Source organism: Corvus moneduloides, chromosome 11, assembly GCF_009650955.1.
Source record: "Corvus moneduloides isolate bCorMon1 chromosome 11, bCorMon1.pri, whole genome shotgun sequence".
Classification (NCBI taxonomy): Eukaryota; Metazoa; Chordata; class Aves; order Passeriformes; family Corvidae; genus Corvus; species Corvus moneduloides.
In genome coordinates this window covers 21,758,515-21,778,773 of record NC_045486.1, presented here as the reverse complement: position 1 = coordinate 21,778,773, position 20,259 = coordinate 21,758,515, and the positions used below count along the sequence as shown (strand labels likewise).

The 20,259-nt window shown below is 51.7% G+C and overlaps 1 protein-coding gene across 21 annotated transcripts; it reads right to left on the bottom strand.

Moving 5' to 3' along the window:
- Positions 1–914: 914 nt before the first annotated feature.
- On the bottom strand, positions 915–20,172 carry LOC116449259. Of its 21 annotated transcripts, XR_004242312.1 has the most exons (15): positions 20,081–20,172; positions 19,663–19,728; positions 16,650–17,816; positions 16,288–16,408; positions 16,126–16,167; positions 15,907–16,031; positions 15,703–15,782; positions 14,935–15,625; positions 12,676–14,856; positions 4,366–4,593; positions 4,143–4,246; positions 3,194–3,407; positions 2,208–2,403; positions 1,218–2,132; positions 915–1,134 (listed from the first exon to the last, which is right to left on the bottom strand). XR_004242312.1 is itself a non-coding variant. In XM_032120597.1 (7 exons), the coding sequence occupies exons 1-6, from the start codon at positions 9,658–9,660 to the stop codon at positions 2,274–2,276; spliced, it is 768 nt and encodes a 255-aa protein (XP_031976488.1). In that variant the 5' UTR covers positions 9,661–10,125; the 3' UTR covers positions 915–1,134; positions 2,208–2,273. The 21 variants fall into 21 exon arrangements, 9 of the variants coding, with proteins under 9 accessions (XP_031976488.1, XP_031976484.1, XP_031976485.1 ...); XR_004242314.1 differs by lacking the exon at positions 19,663–19,728 and having other exon boundaries at positions 16,650–16,712; positions 20,081–20,166; XR_004242309.1 differs by lacking the exons at positions 12,676–14,856; positions 14,935–15,625; positions 15,703–15,782; ... (4 more) ...; positions 19,663–19,728; positions 20,081–20,172 and adding exons at positions 4,743–4,937; positions 5,319–5,443; positions 6,024–6,165; ... (2 more) ...; positions 7,806–7,911; positions 8,712–8,984.
- Positions 20,173–20,259: the final 87 nt, after the last annotated feature.

Below are 20,259 nucleotides of genomic sequence, written 5' to 3'. Positions count from 1 at the left end.
AGTCTTTGGGAATGTGTGTTGCCATTTGAGACTTGTCCAACAAAAGGGGCACAGGAGGAGGACAGGTGTTAGGGACCGAGTCCGGAGAGCTGGCCGCATAAACGACACGTACACCGATACGATTAAGCATCCTTCTCCCTTTATTGTTCAACTATGCTGACTTATATCTACTTTTGCAAAGATTCATGCCCAGTCCCTCTAGATGGCCTCTAATCAGAGGGGGAGCCAGGCAGCTGTATACCTTGCCAAGGACTCTCAGGGCTGCCTGCAGTCAGGGGCCTGTTCAGGGGCTTTTCCTCAGCAACCCTGCATTGTCCAATCTTTCCAGGGGTATCATATGCCCTTGTTCCATAAGGAATCCCTCTACAGACAGGGAGTTGTCACCGGCCCCGTGCTCATGGGCTGCAGGGGACACCTGCACTGAGGAGGAAATGGAAACGGGAAAGAGGGAAATGCAACCGGATGGGACGCACCTCTGGCACCACACCTCCTCTTGTTCCTGCTGTCCTGGAAAGGCCCAAGTAAATCCAGTCCCTCAGACCTTGCATCCCTGAATGCCAGGAGAGCTGGTGTTTTACCCAGATCCCAGTGCCCTGCACGGCTGCGCTGACACGAGCACAGGCCGATCGCTCCGCCCAGCACCATCCCTCATTTGCCTCCCACGGCTCCCCAGGCGGCCCCAAACCACCCCAGCGTGTCTGTGCCAGGGCCAGGGCCTGCCCCGAGCCCGACCAGAGGCTGTCACCCAGCTCTGCACCAGCTGCCACCCCCGGGAGAGCTGGGAATGCACTGAGAGCTCGGCTCCCCGGGCTCCCCAGCACCCAAACCGGTCCTCAGACACACAGAAATGCCCAACCTGCCCCTCTGGGCACAGCCAAACACCACAATTCCATCATCCCCAAGGAACTCTGGCACTTGCCTCTTCACCTCTGCCCATTTCCAGTAGCCGGGGCTAGGACCGGCCTGTCAGAAAGAGCATTCCCTAGGCAGTTCATCCCAGCCCAGAGGAGAAGAGGAGCCTGTCCCTGACCCACACCATGGGCAGGACAAGGGGGGCCCTAGCTGGCTTTGCCTACTCCAACACCAAAGCTCTTGGTCCCAAAGATGGGGCGAGTTCAGTGGTTTTTTCCTGTCCTGAAAGAGAGCAGAAAAGGGAAGTTAATCCCACTGTGGAATCCAAGACTCCTGCATTTCATATTTCTGCTCTAATTGCTCACCGTGCAGTTTTAGCTATGGAAAAAAAAAAAAGAGAATGACACCATATCAAATAAAAGTGCCCTTTTCCAGCATTTTTATTCCAGGTATTCAAAGGATGCTTATTTCTCTTCTAGCATTGTTTCCCTCATTTTAGGAGAACCGTTTTCATCCCAGACCCCACTCGTCAGTTGTTCGATCCTCTGGCACTGGATTTGGACAAAAGAAGGGACGCACCTGGACTGCAGGAAATCACTGAGAGAAAACCCTTCCAAAACCTGACAGAGAAAAAACAACAGGACACGCAGGAAGACACATCCCTCATTTGCACGTCTGGAATGCTTTTCTAAAGACTTCTCTGCATCTGGACGCTCTTTGCTCTTGGCTTTCTTCACAAGAATGCATTTGCTGCTAAACACGTCTCAGACCCTTATTTGATCGGGATAAGGTGGGATGGAGATGAAGACTCCCACAGGGAATAGCCAGGGAGATGCAGGGCCTGGGAACATCAAGGATGGAGAAGAGAAGGAACAGGGATTGTTTTTCTTGTTTAGAGCCAGCAGTGCTGTGAGCTTGGAGAACACACGGCACCGCAGGGATCCAGGGCAGGAGCGGGATAACTCCGGGATAAGGGGAAGCTGCTCCCACTCCAGGGCTGTGCCAGTGAAGGAGGGGAATTTTTTAGTGCCTTCATTGCACACAGAAACCAAACCCAGCACCACTGAGCTGGACTTCCGTGAGCTGCAACACAAAGCGGCCCCTGGCCTTTGGGGGAACACAACCTCCCCGAGTCACGGAGCCAGGGGATGACACTTGGGAATGATCCTTGCTGCCTGCAGGCAAATCAGATGAGGGAGCCACAGGAGCTCTGGGGTTTCCTGCTCTTCCTGCAACGCCATCGGTCCAGACCAGGAGACCTTTCCTGGAACAGATCTTCCCTGTAAAGGGAGCTGCACCAAAGCTCAAGCCCTCATTTAGAGACCCTTGGAAAAGCAAAGGTGAGAGGGGATTACCTGGAGCCCCAGGGGACCGAGGGGAAGGCGATGAAGAAGCAGACAGCAAAGTGCTTCCACTGCTTCTCACTCCAGCAAGGGGAACATCCCTGGAATTTCACGTCCAGCGTCGCTCCCAAACCCCACAGGTGAACCCACACGTACTCCAAGGCTGATCTCCTTCAAACTTCCAGCAGCACAGACCCACCGGGAGGAACTGCAATCCAAGGACACACATCAGCAACCATCTTCCCGCTTGCCGCTCTCTCCACATTTTCCCTTTCCAGTGGGATGCAGGTGCCACCCCCCAGAGGCAGAAGAACTGCCTTGCAATCCAGTACAAAACCTGCCTGGAAAGCCCAGGATGCCCGGAGCCAGCAGCCGTTTCTCCTGGAGCTCCTGCTGACAGGCATTTGAAGCCTGCTGTGCCTCACAGCTGCTTTTCTGCCAAGGGCATTCCCATCTTTTCTTTTTTAGCCCAAATAAAGGTTTGCAAAGCTGAGTTTTGTGAGAAGTGCTTCATATTTGGATTATTCTTAACTTGGAGTTTCCCTCAGCACCAAAATCGGGGGGTAAACCCAACATGGCCTCAAAGGGCCATAAGATCCCAGATATCTAATCCCCAGTTCCCTCAGGATTGGTTCATTAAAGCTTTTCAGGGGTAATTTGGCAAACTTCAGGGTTTGGTGATTTCACCATCAAAGCCACATGAAACCTGTGCAAAAGGAACTTAACTAAAGCTGGCTAAAAGTGGTCCCTGCTGATGACTCATTAAAACACCCCCTTAAAAAGGAGCTAGGATTGATTCCACACTCACAAACCCCCCTTGCCACGATCGGCGCTCTCTGCCCGCCAAGGACACGGCACCGGGCAGGGACATTTCTCCCACTCCCCGGCAGAGACCTCCTCCTGCCACATCCAGGGAATCGCAGCCGCTCAGGGAACACCAACTTTGTCCTGGGCTGGGAACAGGACAGGGACAAGGAACACTTTGAAGTCATTCCCACCTCGGTGCTGTCCAGACCTGGCAGAAAGCGCTTCCCACACCTCTCCTGGAATTCTCTTCCCCGGCCCTTCCAGCTTCGGAAGGCTTCTGGGGGAGCCTCAACTTTCGGTGCAGCTCAGAAGCTGCACGCGCCTAAAGCATCCCCACGGGAACACGAAGCTTCCCTCGGGCATTTCGTTTCTTTATCCCAAATATTCTCCCCACTCAGCCACAATCTAGAAAGAACAAAAGGGAAAAGAAGGAAGACCAATTAATTCTGACGTAAGGAGTCTTGACTATCCTGACACACTGCCACGTGAAAAAACATCCCTGCCCCTCTAACAAATCCCTCTGATACTGGCTCCATTCAGGATCAATTATTTAAACGCTGTATTAAGGAGCGTAAGGACACAACGCTTGGAATTCTCAAAAACGGCTCAGCTCTCGGCTACTCCAAGCACTTTCCCACCCGGGGAGCTGAGCTGTCCCAGATTTAAACGCCACGTTTGATCCAAATCCGACAGAAATCTGCTCTTGTTTGGTTACTGAGCTTTCCCAAAAGCTGTGCAGTCAAGCCTGGAAATCCTCACTGAAGCTTTGCCATGTCACATCGGGATTTACCCTTGGGAAAATCCCACTCTGAGCACTTGGGTTTCAAGAGGTTGCACCCGATGTTACAGACGCAGAATTCCTGTGGGGTTTGGCATTTCCTGCACCTCCAAACACGTGAAAAGAATGAAGTGCAGAGTCCCAAGGCTCCATTATTGCCATTCTCCTCACATCCCTTTCCTCAGCTGCACGTGGCTTTGTGCCTCCTCTGAAGGGCTGGAAAGGAATTTGGGAACCCCCCCTCAGCTTCTTCGGTTTTCAGCCTTTTCTCTGAGGCAGCCCAAAAGGCAAACAGGAAAAAAAAAACCCCAGAAGTGCACAAAATCCCAGCCCCTCCCAAGATGCAGCTCCTCACACCAAACCTTGGGAGAATCCCTGGTGCTTCCAACACCGCTGCAATCCCACCTGGAGCTGAGCTTACAGGGTGCTCTGCCTAATCCACATGCAAGCCTGGATAGCCCAAAGCCTGCAAGAAAAGAGGAGGCAAAGTGAAGGGGAGAGGGGAAAAAACGGAGTTTTGGGTTTTCCCCGTGTTTGCAACAGGATTGAAGGGCAGGATGGAGAGGTTTCATGGAAAAGAAGTACCAAAGGCTGCTTAATTGCCAGCAATTAGCGCTGCTCAGGTTGAATCCAAGAGGACAAATGCACCGGGATCAAACAGGAGCGGCCGACAGGATGGGTTATGACACAGATCTGTGAAGCTGGAGCCTTCTTTCTTCTCCCGGGCTCTCCCAGAAATTCTCCATGGCCGGACGTGCTCCCGCTCTCCCCGCTGGGGAGGATGGACTTGGATAGCCCGGGTGACTGGTGAGCCTGAAACAAGAAAGTGATGCAGTGATCCAAGTGTTTTTCCAAGGAAATGACATATTCTCTGGACCTGGGATAACCCATATCCCATGGCCTTCTCCAGGAAGGGTCCCAGCTGGATATGGTCTCCCAGAAAGGATTCCATAGGGGCTCACCTTTTGCTTGGAGCTTGGCTGAAGTCCTCAGCAATGCCAGGGAATGTGGCCATTGGAGGCTTTGGGCAGATTTGGCTCATTTGCCTTTTTAGGCTTTGTTTCTTTCTCTCAGCCTTCCCACTGGATTGTGGCTTCCGAGGAATACGTAAAATCCCATTCCATTCCTATTCTTTCGGACAATTTTTTGTACCGTTCCTGTACAAAACGAGGGCCCCTGTTCGGATGCTTTTCCCCACCGTTCCCCAGCAGTTTTATCTGCCACTGCATTCCCTGCGTTGCTTGGGCTCTTCCCAGATCTCTGAGCTCCTTCACAAGGCAGGAGATCGATTTGGCCCAGGAACTAAACCCTCCCGAGGAATTGTCTGATGCCATCTCCGCATTTGACAGCTGATCCTTGTGCTCAAAGGATCCCTCTTTCTTCCCTTCAGCCAATTCCAAGGCTCGCTGCCCCCAGCTGGGATCAGTCCCCAGTCTGATCCCTGCAGTCTTCCCTGCCGGGATCTCCATGGGCTACAAATGTAAGAATTAATTCTTCCCACCCCTGCCCAGTTCCAAAGGATTTGGTGTCTGCCTTACCCGGCTGGAGCCTGCTTCCAACTCTGTTCTTGCTGCTTCTGCTGCTTTCCATTTCCCAGGAATTCCACCAACGGAGCGACAGCGTTTTCCAGCTCCGCCAGGATTCCCTCTGTTGCGTTTGGGTGCTGGAAGGATATCAAAACCAGGGTCTCTGGGGCTTTACTATCAGGAAATTACATCCCCGGATTTGTTCATTTCCAAATATTATCTCTTCCCAACAAAGCACTGGGCATCCAAGGAATACAGAAAGTGATGGGCTGACCACTGCTTACTCCTCTGGAATGTCAGAGCTTGGAAAAAAAGGGCAGTTGAGGCTTCTCCTGGTGCTGCCCGTGAGGTGTATTTTACTTAACAGCCCCTTCCTGTGTCTTTCCCTGTATCCACCAAAAATCCACCCGTTCATTCCCCAGCTGCTTGCTTCCTGCCTCTTTTCCTGTATCCAACAGAATTTTAACAGGTGAATATTCCCCTCTGGAAGAGCACCTTTCATTCCAAACTTAAGAACAAATGAATCACTTCCCTTTGACCGTCCTCAGTAGGATTACACTGAGAGCAGTGGATGGAAAATGATCCTCTCCTGGTCCCTGCTGGATTCCCGGAGCAGGGATTCTTTCCCTCTTTCACCCCCCCCACGGTGCCCTCCTCCCCCTCCCGCCCCACCCCGCACCCTTTTCAGGCTTTGTTCCACAGCTTTTGCCTCCAGACCTCAGATCCTTTCGTTCTCCAGGAGCTCCCAGCAGCTCCACAGCCATTCCTCTCCCATCCTGATCATTTCTCCAAGAATGGAGCTCTGCATTTCAATTGCCTTCTCTTTTCTCTGACAATTCCCACCAATCCAGACCTAAAACTGACACAAGGAACACTTGGTGCCCACAAATCCAAACCCAGACCCGGCCATCCCTAAACCAGCAACTCCCGGACAATTTGCGTTCATTCCAACCTAACACTAAGGACTCACCCAATCCTTCAAAATTCCCAAGAAATATCCCGTTGCCTTCACAGCTCCCAGGGGATTCTGCTTTGTGCTCACAAGGATTTGGGACTTCCCTGAAAAAAACCGTGCAGGGCACGCTGGAATCCCCGATCCCGTGAATCCGGGGAGCGTTAAAAGCTCGGTCCAGCCTGGGCCCCCGGAAATTTTTGCCAAATATCCCCCAAGTCCTTGGGATAACAGAACTCTCTGGTACTGCATTTTTGGCGTTGGAAAGCCTGGAATTACTTTATTCCTAGCGCTGGGCTCTGCATATGGCCGAGAAAATCCCACACAGACCCAGATTCCAAACTTTTTGATACATTTCAGCAAACCGAGAAATTCACCTTCCCTGCTTCTTCTTAAGGGCATCCTTCTCTTCCCTTACCCGGCAGGCTCTCTCCCACTGGGGGTGGGTTTTTCCCTTCCCATGCTAATTAGTCCCTACTTCTAGGAGGTTTAGGCACCTTTCTTCCCTGCGAGGGATTTCTTAACACAGCTACCGAGGCTTTGGGAGTCTTCTTTATCTTCTACTTTCAGGAAAAACACCCTGTGATCCATAAATGCCACAATCCAGACGCCCAACTTCAACAAGACATCCTTTTTACCTAAAAACACACACTCTCAACTCTTAGATCTTTTAAAGTTTTACCCCCGCAAAATTCCCCTATCTTTCCACCACTGAATTCCTCAGTCCTGCTTCCAAGGATTTCTTGAATACCACGGGGCTTTTCTCAACATTTACCCCCCCAACCTTCCCTACGTGCCCACTGCTCATCACCTCATTTTTCCCTCGATGTGTTCGTTCTCCACCCCAGAGAGTTTGTCAAGTGTTGCCTCCAAAATGTTCCCCTTCTGTCCACTACTGAGTTCCCCATTTTGCCTCCAAAATATTCCTTCTGTCCCCTCCAGATTGCATCCACTTTTACCCCCAACATTTTACTTCCTCTACAATATTGATCAAACCTTTTCCACCCCAAGAATGTGCATTCTCTCCCTTAAACAGCACCTCAGCTTTTCCCTCGAAAATGCCCCAGAGGGAAACTCAGATTCAGCCCCCAAACTCCCATTTTCCTACACAAACAGTTCTTGTGGCCCCTCTCAATTCCCCCAGGCTTTCAGCTAAAGGAAGAACTGGAAGCCTATTCCCTCATCTCTGCCCTTGTTTTGCTTTCCCGGAAAACCTTGCGATCCCACACTTTCTCCAAGAGATCTGCTGGGAGTACTGGAAGGTTTGCTCTCTCAGAGCGCCAGGGGGGTTTACAGCACTTGTTCCTCTGCATCTTTACCCTTTTATCAGGTTTCCCCTGGAACGGTGTTGTGGGAGAAGCTTGGAATTACCAGAAATGGATCAGGTTCACATTTCTGCCCCACCAGTTTTTATCTGGTTTGAAATTCCTGGAATTACCCTCAAATGTGCCCTAGAACACTGCTGTGAAAGGATCAATGAGAAGAACAGCCGGAAAGCAGAAAACCACCTCCAGCAGCAGCCAGAATGATCCCATTTCTCTTCTTACCTGGTCCTGCCAGAGCTCCCAACAGCCATTCCCATTCCAAAACAAGAGCTGTGGAAGACATTCCTGCTGTCCGTGAGGGTGAGGTGGCAGTTCTGGATGTTCTTTGCTGTGGAATCAGACAACAAACAGAGTGTAAAGGATCTTGGTGGTCCCTTCCAAGCCAAACCAGCCCGTGATTCCATGCGTGGATCAGCACCTGTGCCAGCTCCATTCCAGAAACCTCCTCCCACTAACCCAGAACTTTCCTTTTTCTGCTCAACATCAGGGATTTGCTGCCGAGTGCCCCGAGCAGGGGACGCCTCAGCCTTCCCTGGGACCGCAGCATTCCCTGGGCTGCCTCAGCACTCCCTGCGCTGCTGTTCCACGCCGATCCCGTGGCCAGCGCCTGTGCGGGCTGCAGTGCCGGGCTCTCCCCACAAGGCGGCAGCACCGGGAGCGAGCAGCCCCGGCCGGTCCCGCTGGCTCGGGGCAGCTGCGCCTTGAACCCGCCCTGAGCCGGCGGGGCTGTGAACACAACGAGAAAAACCCCACCGCTCCCCTTTATTTCACCCTCAGAGGCACAGGATCGCAGCATTTCCTGGGCTGGAAGGGACCCACAGGGAGCATCGAGTCAAAATCCTGGCCCTGCACCCCAAGAATCCCACCCTGTGCCCGAGAGCCTTGTCCAGACCCAAACTCTTCCCCCAAGATCCTGAAAACACAGCGGGGCTGGGAGAAGGATGACCATGGAGGATTTTTTATATAGCTCTCCTTGTATGATCGTTATATAATATTATTAGATAGTCCAGGAACCCATCCCTGTGCCGGGACAGCCATCCCTGTGCCGGGACAGCCATCCCTGGGCCGGAATACCGATCCCCCGCGGCCCCCACCGTCCGCTCGGGGCTGTCCCCGTTCCCCGCTCACCTCCGAGCCCGGAGCACCCGCCCCGGTGCCCCCGGCCCGGCAGCGCTGCTCCCCGGGCTCCCCGCCATTGCCGCTCCCGGCGAGGAAGGGCGGAAGTCGCCGGTACCGCACCAATGTGGCTATTCGACCTTCTCAAGATGGCGGCCGGAAGGACCCCGCTCCGTCTATTCGACTGCCTGAATGCTCCCGCCTGCCCCAGGCGCCGCTGACCCCACAGTCGGTGTCCGCATAGCGGGAAACGCCTCAGAAAACTGCGTGCAAGCGCTGGGCTGGCGTCGGCATTGCGTTCAGGCAGCCAAATAGACGCAGCTTGGGGGGGAGGGGGCCTTCCGTGCCGCCATATTGAGAAGGTCAGAAAACAGCGTACAAGGTCGCCATCTTTAGTGTGGCGGTGACGTAACTTCCGCCCTTCGCCGCCATCTTGGGTGCTGGCAGAAGCCACTTCCGGTCGAGCCGCCATCTTTAGTGTGGTACACTTAAGGGCCCCCGCCGCCCCTCACAAGGGCTTCTGTCTATTCGGCTGCCTGAATCCGGCCCGGACTCCGACGCCGGCCCCGCGCTTTCCGCGCGATTTTCCGCGGTGCTTCCCGGTATGAGAACACGGCTGGTGGGGTCAGCGGCGCCGGAGGCGGGCGACTGCTCCGCGACCGGCGGCAGGCATCGGCAGGGACACCTCTCGCAGGGGCCTAGTGCGTCCGCCATCTTGAGTGTGGCGGAAGTGTAAACCACCCTCTGCAAGGTCCTGGCAGGTTCTAATAAAAACGTCACTTAACGCCGTCCCGAGAGCGCGGAACTGCGCCTTCCTTTCCGAGCCGCCTCCTTGAGAGCGACACGCGGGCGGCTCGATTCCAACCGTGCCCGCCCGGTGCTCCCCGCCCGGGTCGCGCTGCGACCGCGCCTCTGCTGCCCGGCAAAACCGGCCCCGCCGGGCCGCCCCCCGCGCTGTCATTCCTCGCGGTCACCGCCCCGCACGGCGCCCACTCCTTTCCATAGCTGTGGCCCCGCTCACGCACGGCCGTGTCCCTCGGCGCTCCGAACCGCCCTTCGCCCCTCCCCTCCGCTGACAGACCCAGCCCCGCTCGCTCCCGCTCCTTGCCCTTGCCACGCTCGGCAGCCGCCGAGGCCGCCGCCTTCTCGGCTCAGCCGGCACCGGGCGGCAGCAGCGCCGGGGCGCCGTGTCGGGGGCGGCAGTGCCGCGCTCTCGCCACCAGGCGGCAGCAGCGCCGCCCAGCTCAGCCCGGGGGCAGGGACAGCAGAGGGAAAAGCCGGCTCTGGGCGCTCTGCAGCTCCTGCAGCCCGAGCGTCTCGGCTCCTGGGACCAGGCACTTGCTTCTTTCCTTCCTACAGAAAAACGCCGGCTCGTTATTCGCAAAACTTGCTGATCTCTATTCCCAGCTTCTTATATCCCTGTATGCGACAGAGTAGAGAGAGAGGGCTGGCTCATTTCAAAATGAATTTACATCTAAATCAGTAGCACTTGCCTATAGATGTAAAAGTGAAGAACTTAACAGGTTTTAGTATTCTGCACACATCCCTCGCTGGGAGGAATGGTAAAAAGTTAAAAACAAATGAAATTTAAAAAGAAGAAAGTTAGAAACAAAGTTACAACGGCAGAAATTTATAAACAAACAAAGAGGTAAAATACAAGAAACAAACAAATTTCCAAAGGTCGAAAGTTAAAAACAAACAAAGTTAGGAACAAAAAAAAAAAAAAAAATTAGAAACAAAATTAGAAAGGTAGAAATTCAGAAACAAACTCAGAAAGGCAAGTGTTGAGCCTTTGACAGGGTACCCTTCCTTCTCGGACCAGGGTGAAAGAGCAGAGGAGGCTGCTGTTCTGCCAAGTTCTTTATTTCACAGTCTCACAGCTGTCTTGAAGGCAGAGTTCAAATGGGGTTACATGATAAAGCCAAGCAGCAGCAGCAGCAGGCAAAACCAGCTTCTTCTATATGCTCCATACACTGTATTTTTTCTTACAGAAGAGTGGATTCTATTTGTTAATTGACCAGTAAGATTAACACACCATTCTAGTTTTCTTTTTCTTAACCCATCCTGGTCTAATTCTAACAGTCGTAAGCCTCACACAAGTGTCATCTGCCCTTGTTCCATAAGGAATCCCTCTACAGACAGGGAGTTGTCACCAGCCCCGTGCTCATGGGCTGCAGGGGACACCTGCACTGAGGAGGAAATGGAAATGGGAAAGAGGGAAATGCAACCTGATGGGACGCACCTCTGGCACCACATTTCCTCTTCTTCCTGCTGTCCTGGAAAGTCCCAAGTAAATCCAGTCCCTCAGACCTTGCCTCCCTGAACGCCAGGAGAGCCGGTGTTTTACCCAGATCCCAGTGCCCTGCACGGCTGCGCTGACACGAGCGCAGGCCGATCGCTCCGCCCAGCACCATCCCTCATTTGCCTCCCACGGCTCCCCAGGCGGCCCCAAACCACCCCAGCGTGTCTGTGCCGGGGCCAGGGCCTGCCCCGAGCCCGACCAGAGGCTGTCACCCAGCCCTGCACCAGCTGCCACCCCTGGGAGAGCCGGGAATGCACTGAGAGCTCGGCTCCCCGGGCTCCCCAGCACCCAAACCGGTCCTCGGACACACAGAAATGCCCAACCTGCCCCTCTGGGCACAGCCAAACACCACAATTCCATCATCCCCAAGGAACTCTGGCACTTGCCTCTTCACCTCTGCCCATTTCCAGTAGCCGGGGCTAGGACCGGCCTGTCAGAAAGAGCATTCCCTAGGCAGTTCATCCCAGTCCAGAGGAGAAGAGGAGCCTGTCCCTGACCCACACCATGGGCAGGACAAGGGGGGCCCTAGCTGGCTTTGCCTACTCCAACACCAAAGCTCTTGGTCCCAAAGATGGGGCGAGTTCAGTGGTTTTTTCCTGTCCTGAAAGAGAGCAGAAAAGGGAAGTTAATCCCACTGTGGAATCCAAGACTCCTGCATTTCATATTTCTGCTCTAATTGCTCACCATGGAGTTTTAGCCATGGAAAAAAAAAAAGAGAATGACACCATATCAAATAAAAGTGCCCTTTTCCAGCATTTTTATCCCAGGTATTCAAAGGATGCTTATTTCTCTTCTAGCATTGTTTCCCTCATTTTAGGAGAACCGTTTTCATCCCAGGCCCCACTCATCAGTTGTTCGATCCTCTGGCACTGGATTTGGACAAAAGAAGGGACGCACCTGGACTGCAGGAAATCACTGAGAGAAAACCCTTCCAAAACCTGACAGAGAAAAAACAACAGGACACGCAGGAAGACACATCCCTCATTTGCACGTCCGGAGTGCTTTTCTAAAGACTTCTCTGCATCTGGACACTCTTTGCTCTTGGCTTTCTTCACAAGAATGCATTTGCTGCTAAACACGTCTCAGACCCTTATTTGATCGGGATAAGGTGGGATGGAGATGAAGACTCCCACAGGGAATAGCCAGGGAGATGCAGGGCCTGGGAACATCAAGGACGGAGAAGAGATGGAACAGGGATTGTTTTTCTTGTTTAGAGCCAGCAGTGCTGTGAGCTTGGAGAACACACGGCACCGCAGGGATCCAGGGCAGGAGCGGGATAACTCCGGGATAAGGGGAAGCTGCTCCCACTCCAGGGCTGTGCCAGTGAAGGAGGGGAATTTTTTAGTGCCTTCATTGCACACAGAAACCAAACCCAGCACCACCGAGCTGGACTTTTCGTGAGCCGCAAAACAAAGCGGCCCCTAGCCTTTGGGGGAACACAACCTCCCCGAGTCACGGAGCCAGGGGATGACACTTGGGAATGATCCTTGCTGCCTGCAGGCAAATCAGATGAGGGAGCCACAGGAGCTCTGGGGTTTCCTGCTCTTCCTGCAATGCCATCGGTCCAGACCAGGAGACCTTTCCTGGAACAGATCTTCCCTGTAAAGGGAGCTACACCAAAGCTCAAGCCCTCATTTAGAGACCCTTGGAAAAGCAAAGGTGAGAGGGGATTACCTGGAGCCCCAGGGGACCGAGGGGAAGGCGATGAAGAAGCAGACAGCAAAGTGATGCCCCCTCCCCACAAAGGGCACTCTGACAAGAAGAAATTCAGGAGACTGCATCACCAAATAAAATCCTAATGGCAACTGCTTCAATGCACCAGAAGAACAAAGAACTCCCACTCTGCATCCAGCAATCCCTGCTCTGCAGCCTGTCTGCATCTGCTTTTGTAGGGCTTGTGGGGCTTTTGCACTCACTTCATTCTCCAGGGCAGTTCCCACAAACAAAGAATGACTGAATTTCTGCAGACTGTCACTCGGCAATCCAGGGAAACGCACGTCCAAAAGGGAAACAAACGCACGTCCAAAAGGGAAACAAACGCACGTCCAAAAGGGAAACAAACGCACGTCCAAAAGGGAAACACTTTCCTTTGAGCCCTTTATTTCAAGGGGTCTCCTTTTTACTGAGCATCCAGTGAGAACAGTGCCCAGTTGTGGCTGTTATTATTTCTCTGCTTTTGCTGCGTGGCAATATTGTGCTGGAGCTCTGCAGAACACCCACTTCAGCCCTTGTCTCACTGGGGCACACCGAATTGACAAAAAAAAGGCACAAAGATGAAACTCCTAAAGCAGCAGCAGCCCCAAGTCACTGAGCTGCTGCTTCCCAACACCAACACTCTGTGTCTCAGCAAACACTTGCAACACATGAGCCAAGGCCACAGGGGAGTGAAAAGCCCAGAGCTGCAGGCAGGACAAGCACTCCATTGATCAGTAACAAACCAACACAGCTCAGCTGGATGGTGCACTTAAGACTAGACCTGGAAGCATCAGGAAAAGCCATTGGAACACAAGCTCAGCAGCACAGAATCCATTTGTCACCAGCTGATGAGATGGGATGCTCTGTGTGGGACATGTTGTGCATTCAGCTTCAACAATGCCACAGCAGCGCCGAAAAACTTCTGCTTTTAACAGTTGGAGAGGATTTTCTCAATGGAAGTGAAGTTGTCATTAACAGAGGAACAGCACATGATGCACAGCATAACCTGCAATAAAAAGCTTTTGCTTTCCAGCATGTAAACATCCAGGTTACCGGACTTTAGCTCATATCAACGAATCTGATGATAGATTTTTTTAAAATTTTTCTTGGAACTAAAAAAGTAAAATCTTCCATAAAAGGATAAAGCACAAAAATACTCTCTCAGTAAGTCTCAGGAAGCCATTTAATACCTTCCATGTCCTAGGAACAACTAGGCAAAACACTTGGAAAGTGTGAGCAGTAGAAATGTTGACCATTGAATGTTTGGCAGCCGTGTGCTCCAGCCCCTGGGAGGGGCTTGTCCCCCACTCCACACCAGTCCTGCAGCTCCCCAGCTATTTCTTCTTCTTCTTTGGGGGCTCATCCTCAGAGCTGCTGCTGCTGCTGCAGGAGGAGCTCGGATCCGAGCCGAAGTCGGAGGAGGAGGAAGAGCTGCTGGAGGAGGGGGAGGAGGAGGAGAAGGAGGAGGAGGAGGAGGAGGAGCTGTCCTCACTGTCACAGTCCTCGGAGGAGGTAGAGGAGTCCTGGCTGTCAGAGGAGGAGTCGCTGGCTGAGCTGTCACTGCTGCTGCTGCTGGAACTGGTCACACTTTTGGACGTGGGAGAGAACAAAGAGCTGAGCACAGCCCTGCCAGAGCCCATGGCACCGTGTTCTCTGCTCTGCTGTAATAATCCAAAGATCAATTAGTTGCCTTGAAAATTTCCAGGCCTCACCATCTAAGATGAATTCCTGTGCCCTCCCTCCCTTTTCCACTCCTGGATGAGTGGATTTTGGCCATTTGAGCAATGGCAGAGTGGCCCCAGGGCATGACATAGCCCAGCAGGACTGCAGAGAGGGGCAGAGAGGGAAAGCTGGCCAGGATCTCGTTCCTAGCCCTGAGCAGGGGCTTTACTGGCCTGACTGTCCTGTACTACCTGAGCTCTGGGGACAATGAACCTGGCTCAGTCCCTGCCTCACCACTGCCACCGTGAAATTCTGGCACTGCAAGAGTCAAGGGAGGTTTCAGCAATGATTTCAGCAAGGTCAGAGCTGTCCCCAGTAAAAGCTGTTCTTGGACTACTCCTGGCAGAAAGCTTCATTGCAAAGTCCCTTAAAACTTCTGGAGGGCCACAGGGGCAGCAGGCTCACTTCACTTTGATTTCTGCTATCTGTCTTTACCTCCTAAAAATAAAGACAAAGAAAAATGCTGTAACATAGGCAGCATTTACACTTGCCCTACAAACACAAACAGTGACTCACCTTCTTGCAGGAACCCCCTCACCCGGTGTGGGGCGCTCTGCCACGGATTTAATCCATCTGCATCTGAAAGAAAGTGATGACAAAAGTCAAAGGGCTGCATGAGAACTTAACAGCCCCAGCCATCCTGTGTCCATCTAGGAATACCATCTAGATGCCAAAGTACACCCTATATTACAAATTTCAAGTCCCGGGGCCTTGTTCTATTATACCTATAGGCGAGACTGCAGCAGGGCAGAGCAGCTCCAGGCCATACCCATGCAGTGACACAGCAGATGACAAATGAGGGGATGCAACAAGGAGAGAGAACTCTCAGTGAGAAGCATGACTGCAAGCACAGCTAAGGGCTAAGGCAAAAGACCTGCAACACAAGATGCCCAAACACAGAACGCACAATAGACAAGTGACACAACATGCACTGGGACTGCTCTGCCCTGCACACCTCAGCATTGTGATCAAATGTGAGACTTTCCCTTTATGTGGCCTAAGTGGCCGCTTCTTGGGTATCCCCATCTCCAAAGCTGACTCAAAACTCCCTCCTGGCAAGTCCCGACCCAACACCCCGCTTTCATTCCCTCTGTGGGTCATAGCCCTCAACTTATCTCTCGGACATCTGGGGATGTGAATCTGCCTTGGGCCGCCTCTCGCTATCCAGGAAGTTCCTGCCATCGCCACGCTGGTGTGTCTCAGTCAGCTACAATAAAGAAAACCAAACATCAGTACAGGAACTTAGTGGCACATCGGTCAAACCCCAACAATTCTGCTACTCACCGTCTCCTAAGAGGGCCCAGGTCCTCGGGCTGCACGCTCTGGCCATGCTCCGAGGCTGACACCATCATCGCAGGGTATACCTGGGTTGAGTGGAGATAAGGTGTTGTGGCACTGCTGGAACTTGAGTGGACCCTTGCTCCTCCTCCCTCCCTCCCCGACTTGCCACAACTCCTTGGCTGTTGCCGAAGGCTACCCGGATGGTACCTCCAAAAGGAAAGTGTAACAACTTCATTGCAGAGTCCTGTAATACTTCCAGAGGGCTTACGAGGGCAGCAAACTGGGACCATCAGCCAGTCAGCGAGGAGATTCAGCATAAAAAAGTGGACCCCCTATAACACATAAATGACAATGGATGCTTAGAACTGCACCAGAAATTGATAACTGAGCAATAACCACTCATTCTGTCCACCAGTCACCGCTTACCTCACTCACTTGACCTTGGCTGCTGAGATCCAGCTTTACCTCCTAGAAGTAAAGACAAGGAGCAATGCTGTAACATAGCCACTATTTACACCTCCCCTGAAAAGCCGAATGATGACCCACCTTCCCGGGCAAGACGGGGCAAAACAAAGGAAAGGCATGTACCCACATAGGGTCCAAAGGCATCACATTAGTGTGGCAGTTTTCATCTGAAACGCTTGACCGTGACCTCTTTCCGCAAGGGTCTCTGTCATATTGGAATAGTGGTTTGAATGCTGCAGACCACCTGTAAAATACAGAAAAACCAAAGGATGCTTACAGTTTTATCACTAATAAAACAACTCTGGTAGCATTTACTTCAGTGCTGGAATCAATACTTGTCTTGGCCACTAGTACTCAGCCGGCTCACAGTCTCCCCTGTGCCGAGACCTGGCCATGCTGAGCACTTCACATCTTCAAAATGAAACGAAGAGCCGAACATAGAGCCAAAAGTCAGGCCATCGCTCAGAGGTCAGGTGCCAACTCACCTGGTCGCTATGCTCCTCTGGCCTCCTCCATTTGTGCCAGGTTTACATCCTATCCCTCTGCCTCTGCAAAAAAATTATTTGTCAAAGTCACTCAGACACACAGGGAAAGCTTAACTTTTCCCAAGTTCTCATTTGTCAAAGCAAACTGCCTAGGATCTGACAACGGCATACATTAAGACGAACAGCTAGAAAACTGCGAGACGCTGCCGTACCGCCAAACCTCACACGGACTGGCCACAGTTGCTGTGTCCGAGGTGTGACTTGGGTGGCTAAGCAAAGCTAAAGCTTACCTGTAGAGTCTTCTTTCTATTCCACCTACTCCCCACTCTATTCCACAGGGCAGAGCAGTTCCAGGCTAAACACAAACAACACGTTATGCTACAAACAGCATAACACAAGAATGATAAAAAAAGCTCCCAGGGAGAAGACTGACAGCGAGGACTGAGACAATGCCAACAGAGATGACCGATGGTGTGGCAACAATGGACAGAGGAGGCTCTAAGGAGCAGAAAACACGACTGTAACAGAGTGACCTGTTAGAAGAACAGCCGGTCACAATGATCAAGACAGCTGCGAGACAATGCTACATTCAGAATGCTCCTCATATCCTTACAAGCCCCAGGACATTACAACTCACAGGTGGAAAGGATAGATAGCAATACAGCCAGGGACAAGGACACAAAAGGCATCCGACTCTACGCTTCTGAGATGCGATTCCAAGATGCGGCCAAGCCTGCCAGTAAAAGAACAAACGAACATCATGCTGAGAAGCGCGAACACTCAAGAACCTAGAAATGATGAACAATGCTTGCAAAAAGGTCCTCGAGGGAAGAAGGCAGAGATAGGTGATCCAAAGGATCCCGAAGACACGCTAGACAACACGACACAGGCTGGAACTGCTCTGCACTGCACACCCTACGGTTGCAATCAAAAGTAGAGCCGCTACCTGTAGCGGTCCTAAGAGGCCCCTTAGAGGACATCCTTTACCCCTGCACTAATTATTAAATCTCTCCCAGGAATTTCCACCTGGCTACCCTGCTATCATCCCATCTCCAAGTCAAAGCCCTCGACTTATCTTTCGGATGAGTGGCAACATGAATCCACGTTGGATGCAAAATGAGTCCTCCACAGCCATCTCTAAAGATCCCGTGATAGCCTCTTAGTCAGCTAAGATGAAGAAAACCAAAATCAATGCACAAGTTTAGTGGTACATGGGCCCAGTACCAGCAACTCAGCTACTTCCCCTCTCCTAAGTGCACCCAGGTCCTAAGTGCACCCTGGCTTCATCTCAAGTCAAAAGCTGTGGCCATTATTTCAATAGACACCTGAGTTAGCAAAGGACAAAGTTATATGGTGTTCCTGTGAGCATAGTAGATGCATTTATGTGCTTTAAGACATGTAAATGCATCTACTGTGCTTAAGGAAAAGCCTCATGGGGCCCCAAATGGATACCTTTTTCTACCATGCAGCCTTCAAAAGCCCTCTCAGTGCTTCCTAAACCGGCTACCCTACTCACATTCACTCTCCTAGACACAATCCACAATTTACCTATTGGAAACCTGGATTACAGATGTCATCTTTGACTTGGGGCAGGTCCCTTTTGTGCTACAATGAATACATTGAAAAAATTTGCAATTTCATACTTGATGCAACCAGAAGTTACAACACTTCTAAAAAAAAAAAAAACCCAAAACACCCCAAAATTACAGAAGCACCTTACCATCCCTGAATGCTCAGGCCAAAACCACGAGCTTAAATAGCCTCTGTGTTCAATGCTATCTTCTTCGTGATGTCTTCAAAGCCTCTGTTACTTTAGAGGCCAAAAGCATCCACCGAAAAAAAATGCTGAGATAAGCCAAAACATCCCCTCTATTGAAATAAGAGGAAAGCCCTTACTCCCATCCAGCCTAGGGAGGGAATAAACCCCTTTAGCAAAGGCTGAGGTTAATATACCCCTGGCCGGGCCCGCCTCTCATTCCCATGATGCCTGGGAAAAGGGAGGAGTTAATTACCACAAGGTATAAAAGCTCTCAAAGGCGCTACAGCCGCTTGGCTGCTCTGACTTAAATTCAAGGTGAGTAAAGGGCTGGAGAGAGAAAAAAACTCTACAGAGAAATGATCATACTCTCTTTTTTGCTAAAGCTGTACTGAGTAAAAGGGCAGGGACTGGGTAAAAAATAAAAATTTGTATTTTGGCAGCATAGATAGATAAGTGAGATAATTAGTTGTTAGTTTGCATAATTATTAGAGTACAGCTGCAAGAAACAATGCAACAATTTTCTTAGAGAAGGGGAATGGAACCAATTTTTCTCCTTGTTTATTCCTATCAATGGAATATTGAGCACAAGAATGCAGTGTATAAAATGTATTGGTCCTCTTGGATGTGAAAACGTTGGAAAGACAGACATACATCATTAAAGGTGGCTGTGGGCTAGACTCTGTGAACTACATCTGCAAGCCTTCCCCCCTCAGCATTTTCTCTAGTATGGCTAAGAGAGGGAGGTACATAGACTGTTCCAGGCACAATCAGAGGACATCAAGAAGCACAATTGTGGTAAGACCTCTAATTAAAAGAAAAAAAAATTGAATTGTATCTCCAGCTTTTGAGGTCACTTTATCTGGCAGTAGTGCAGGATTCCTGAGGGTGCTGTTCTACTGTTCTAGAACCAACTTAGAGCCTCCCATCTGCTATCGAAGAGCAGCTCAAACAGGACACAGCCCTTCTTGCTGAGATGCACCTCAGAATGCTGGGCTCGTCATTATTAGTGAAGGCTAGAGTCATTAGCGAAGCTGTGTTTTCCACCAGGTTATCTGCTAGAACATCATTTCTGCATAGTTACCGATGTCTTGCTTGTGCATAAAATTGATTTACTTCCTGACTCCCTAAGCTTATTTTGCTTTTTTAAAACAAAAAACCAGTGAAAATCAATTTAAAATTGTTCTGCAGCTGCTGAATTATTCTCTGTATCGTGTCTTTAGCAATACTGAGGGGCGCCATCGTGCAGCTGCTTACAGGAATTGGACTTCATCTCACTGACTGGATGGTGAAGGATGCTGTATCAGTCCCTGGATATCAACACTGTGGGAAAAGGGAAGATCTTTTAGTGCTAGTCTTTCTTAAAGAGATGTAGTATATAAAATGTTCCGGCTATAAAGGGAGGACAACAGGGGCTGCAGAAGAAGTGGAACAGGGAGCTGTGTGGCTCAGAAAGGGAAAAGAAAGAGATGCTGTAGCAGCTAAGGATCGACCCCTAGCCCCTCTCGCAGCAGGTCTAACGTCTCCTGGAGCCTCTGGCTCATCTGAGATGCCACCTCAGCAGTCTAGACCCGGGCAACTCCAGCACCCGCCACCAGCACGTCCTGCCCCGCTACCCCTCAGAGGAAAGGGGCTGCAGAGCCCCATGGCTTTGGGCCATGTCCTTCCCCCTCACCTGCAGCTGGGCTTGGCTGCAGTAGGCTGGGCTCGCCTTGGTTCGGCTCCATTCGGCTCGGTTCGGCTGTGCTCGGCTGAGCGCCATTCGGCTCCGCTCGGCACCGCCCAGTCCGCAGCCCCGGTCCGGCCCCGCCCGAGGCGAGGGCTTGGTGGGCGCGGCGGGGCCGGTGGTCGTGG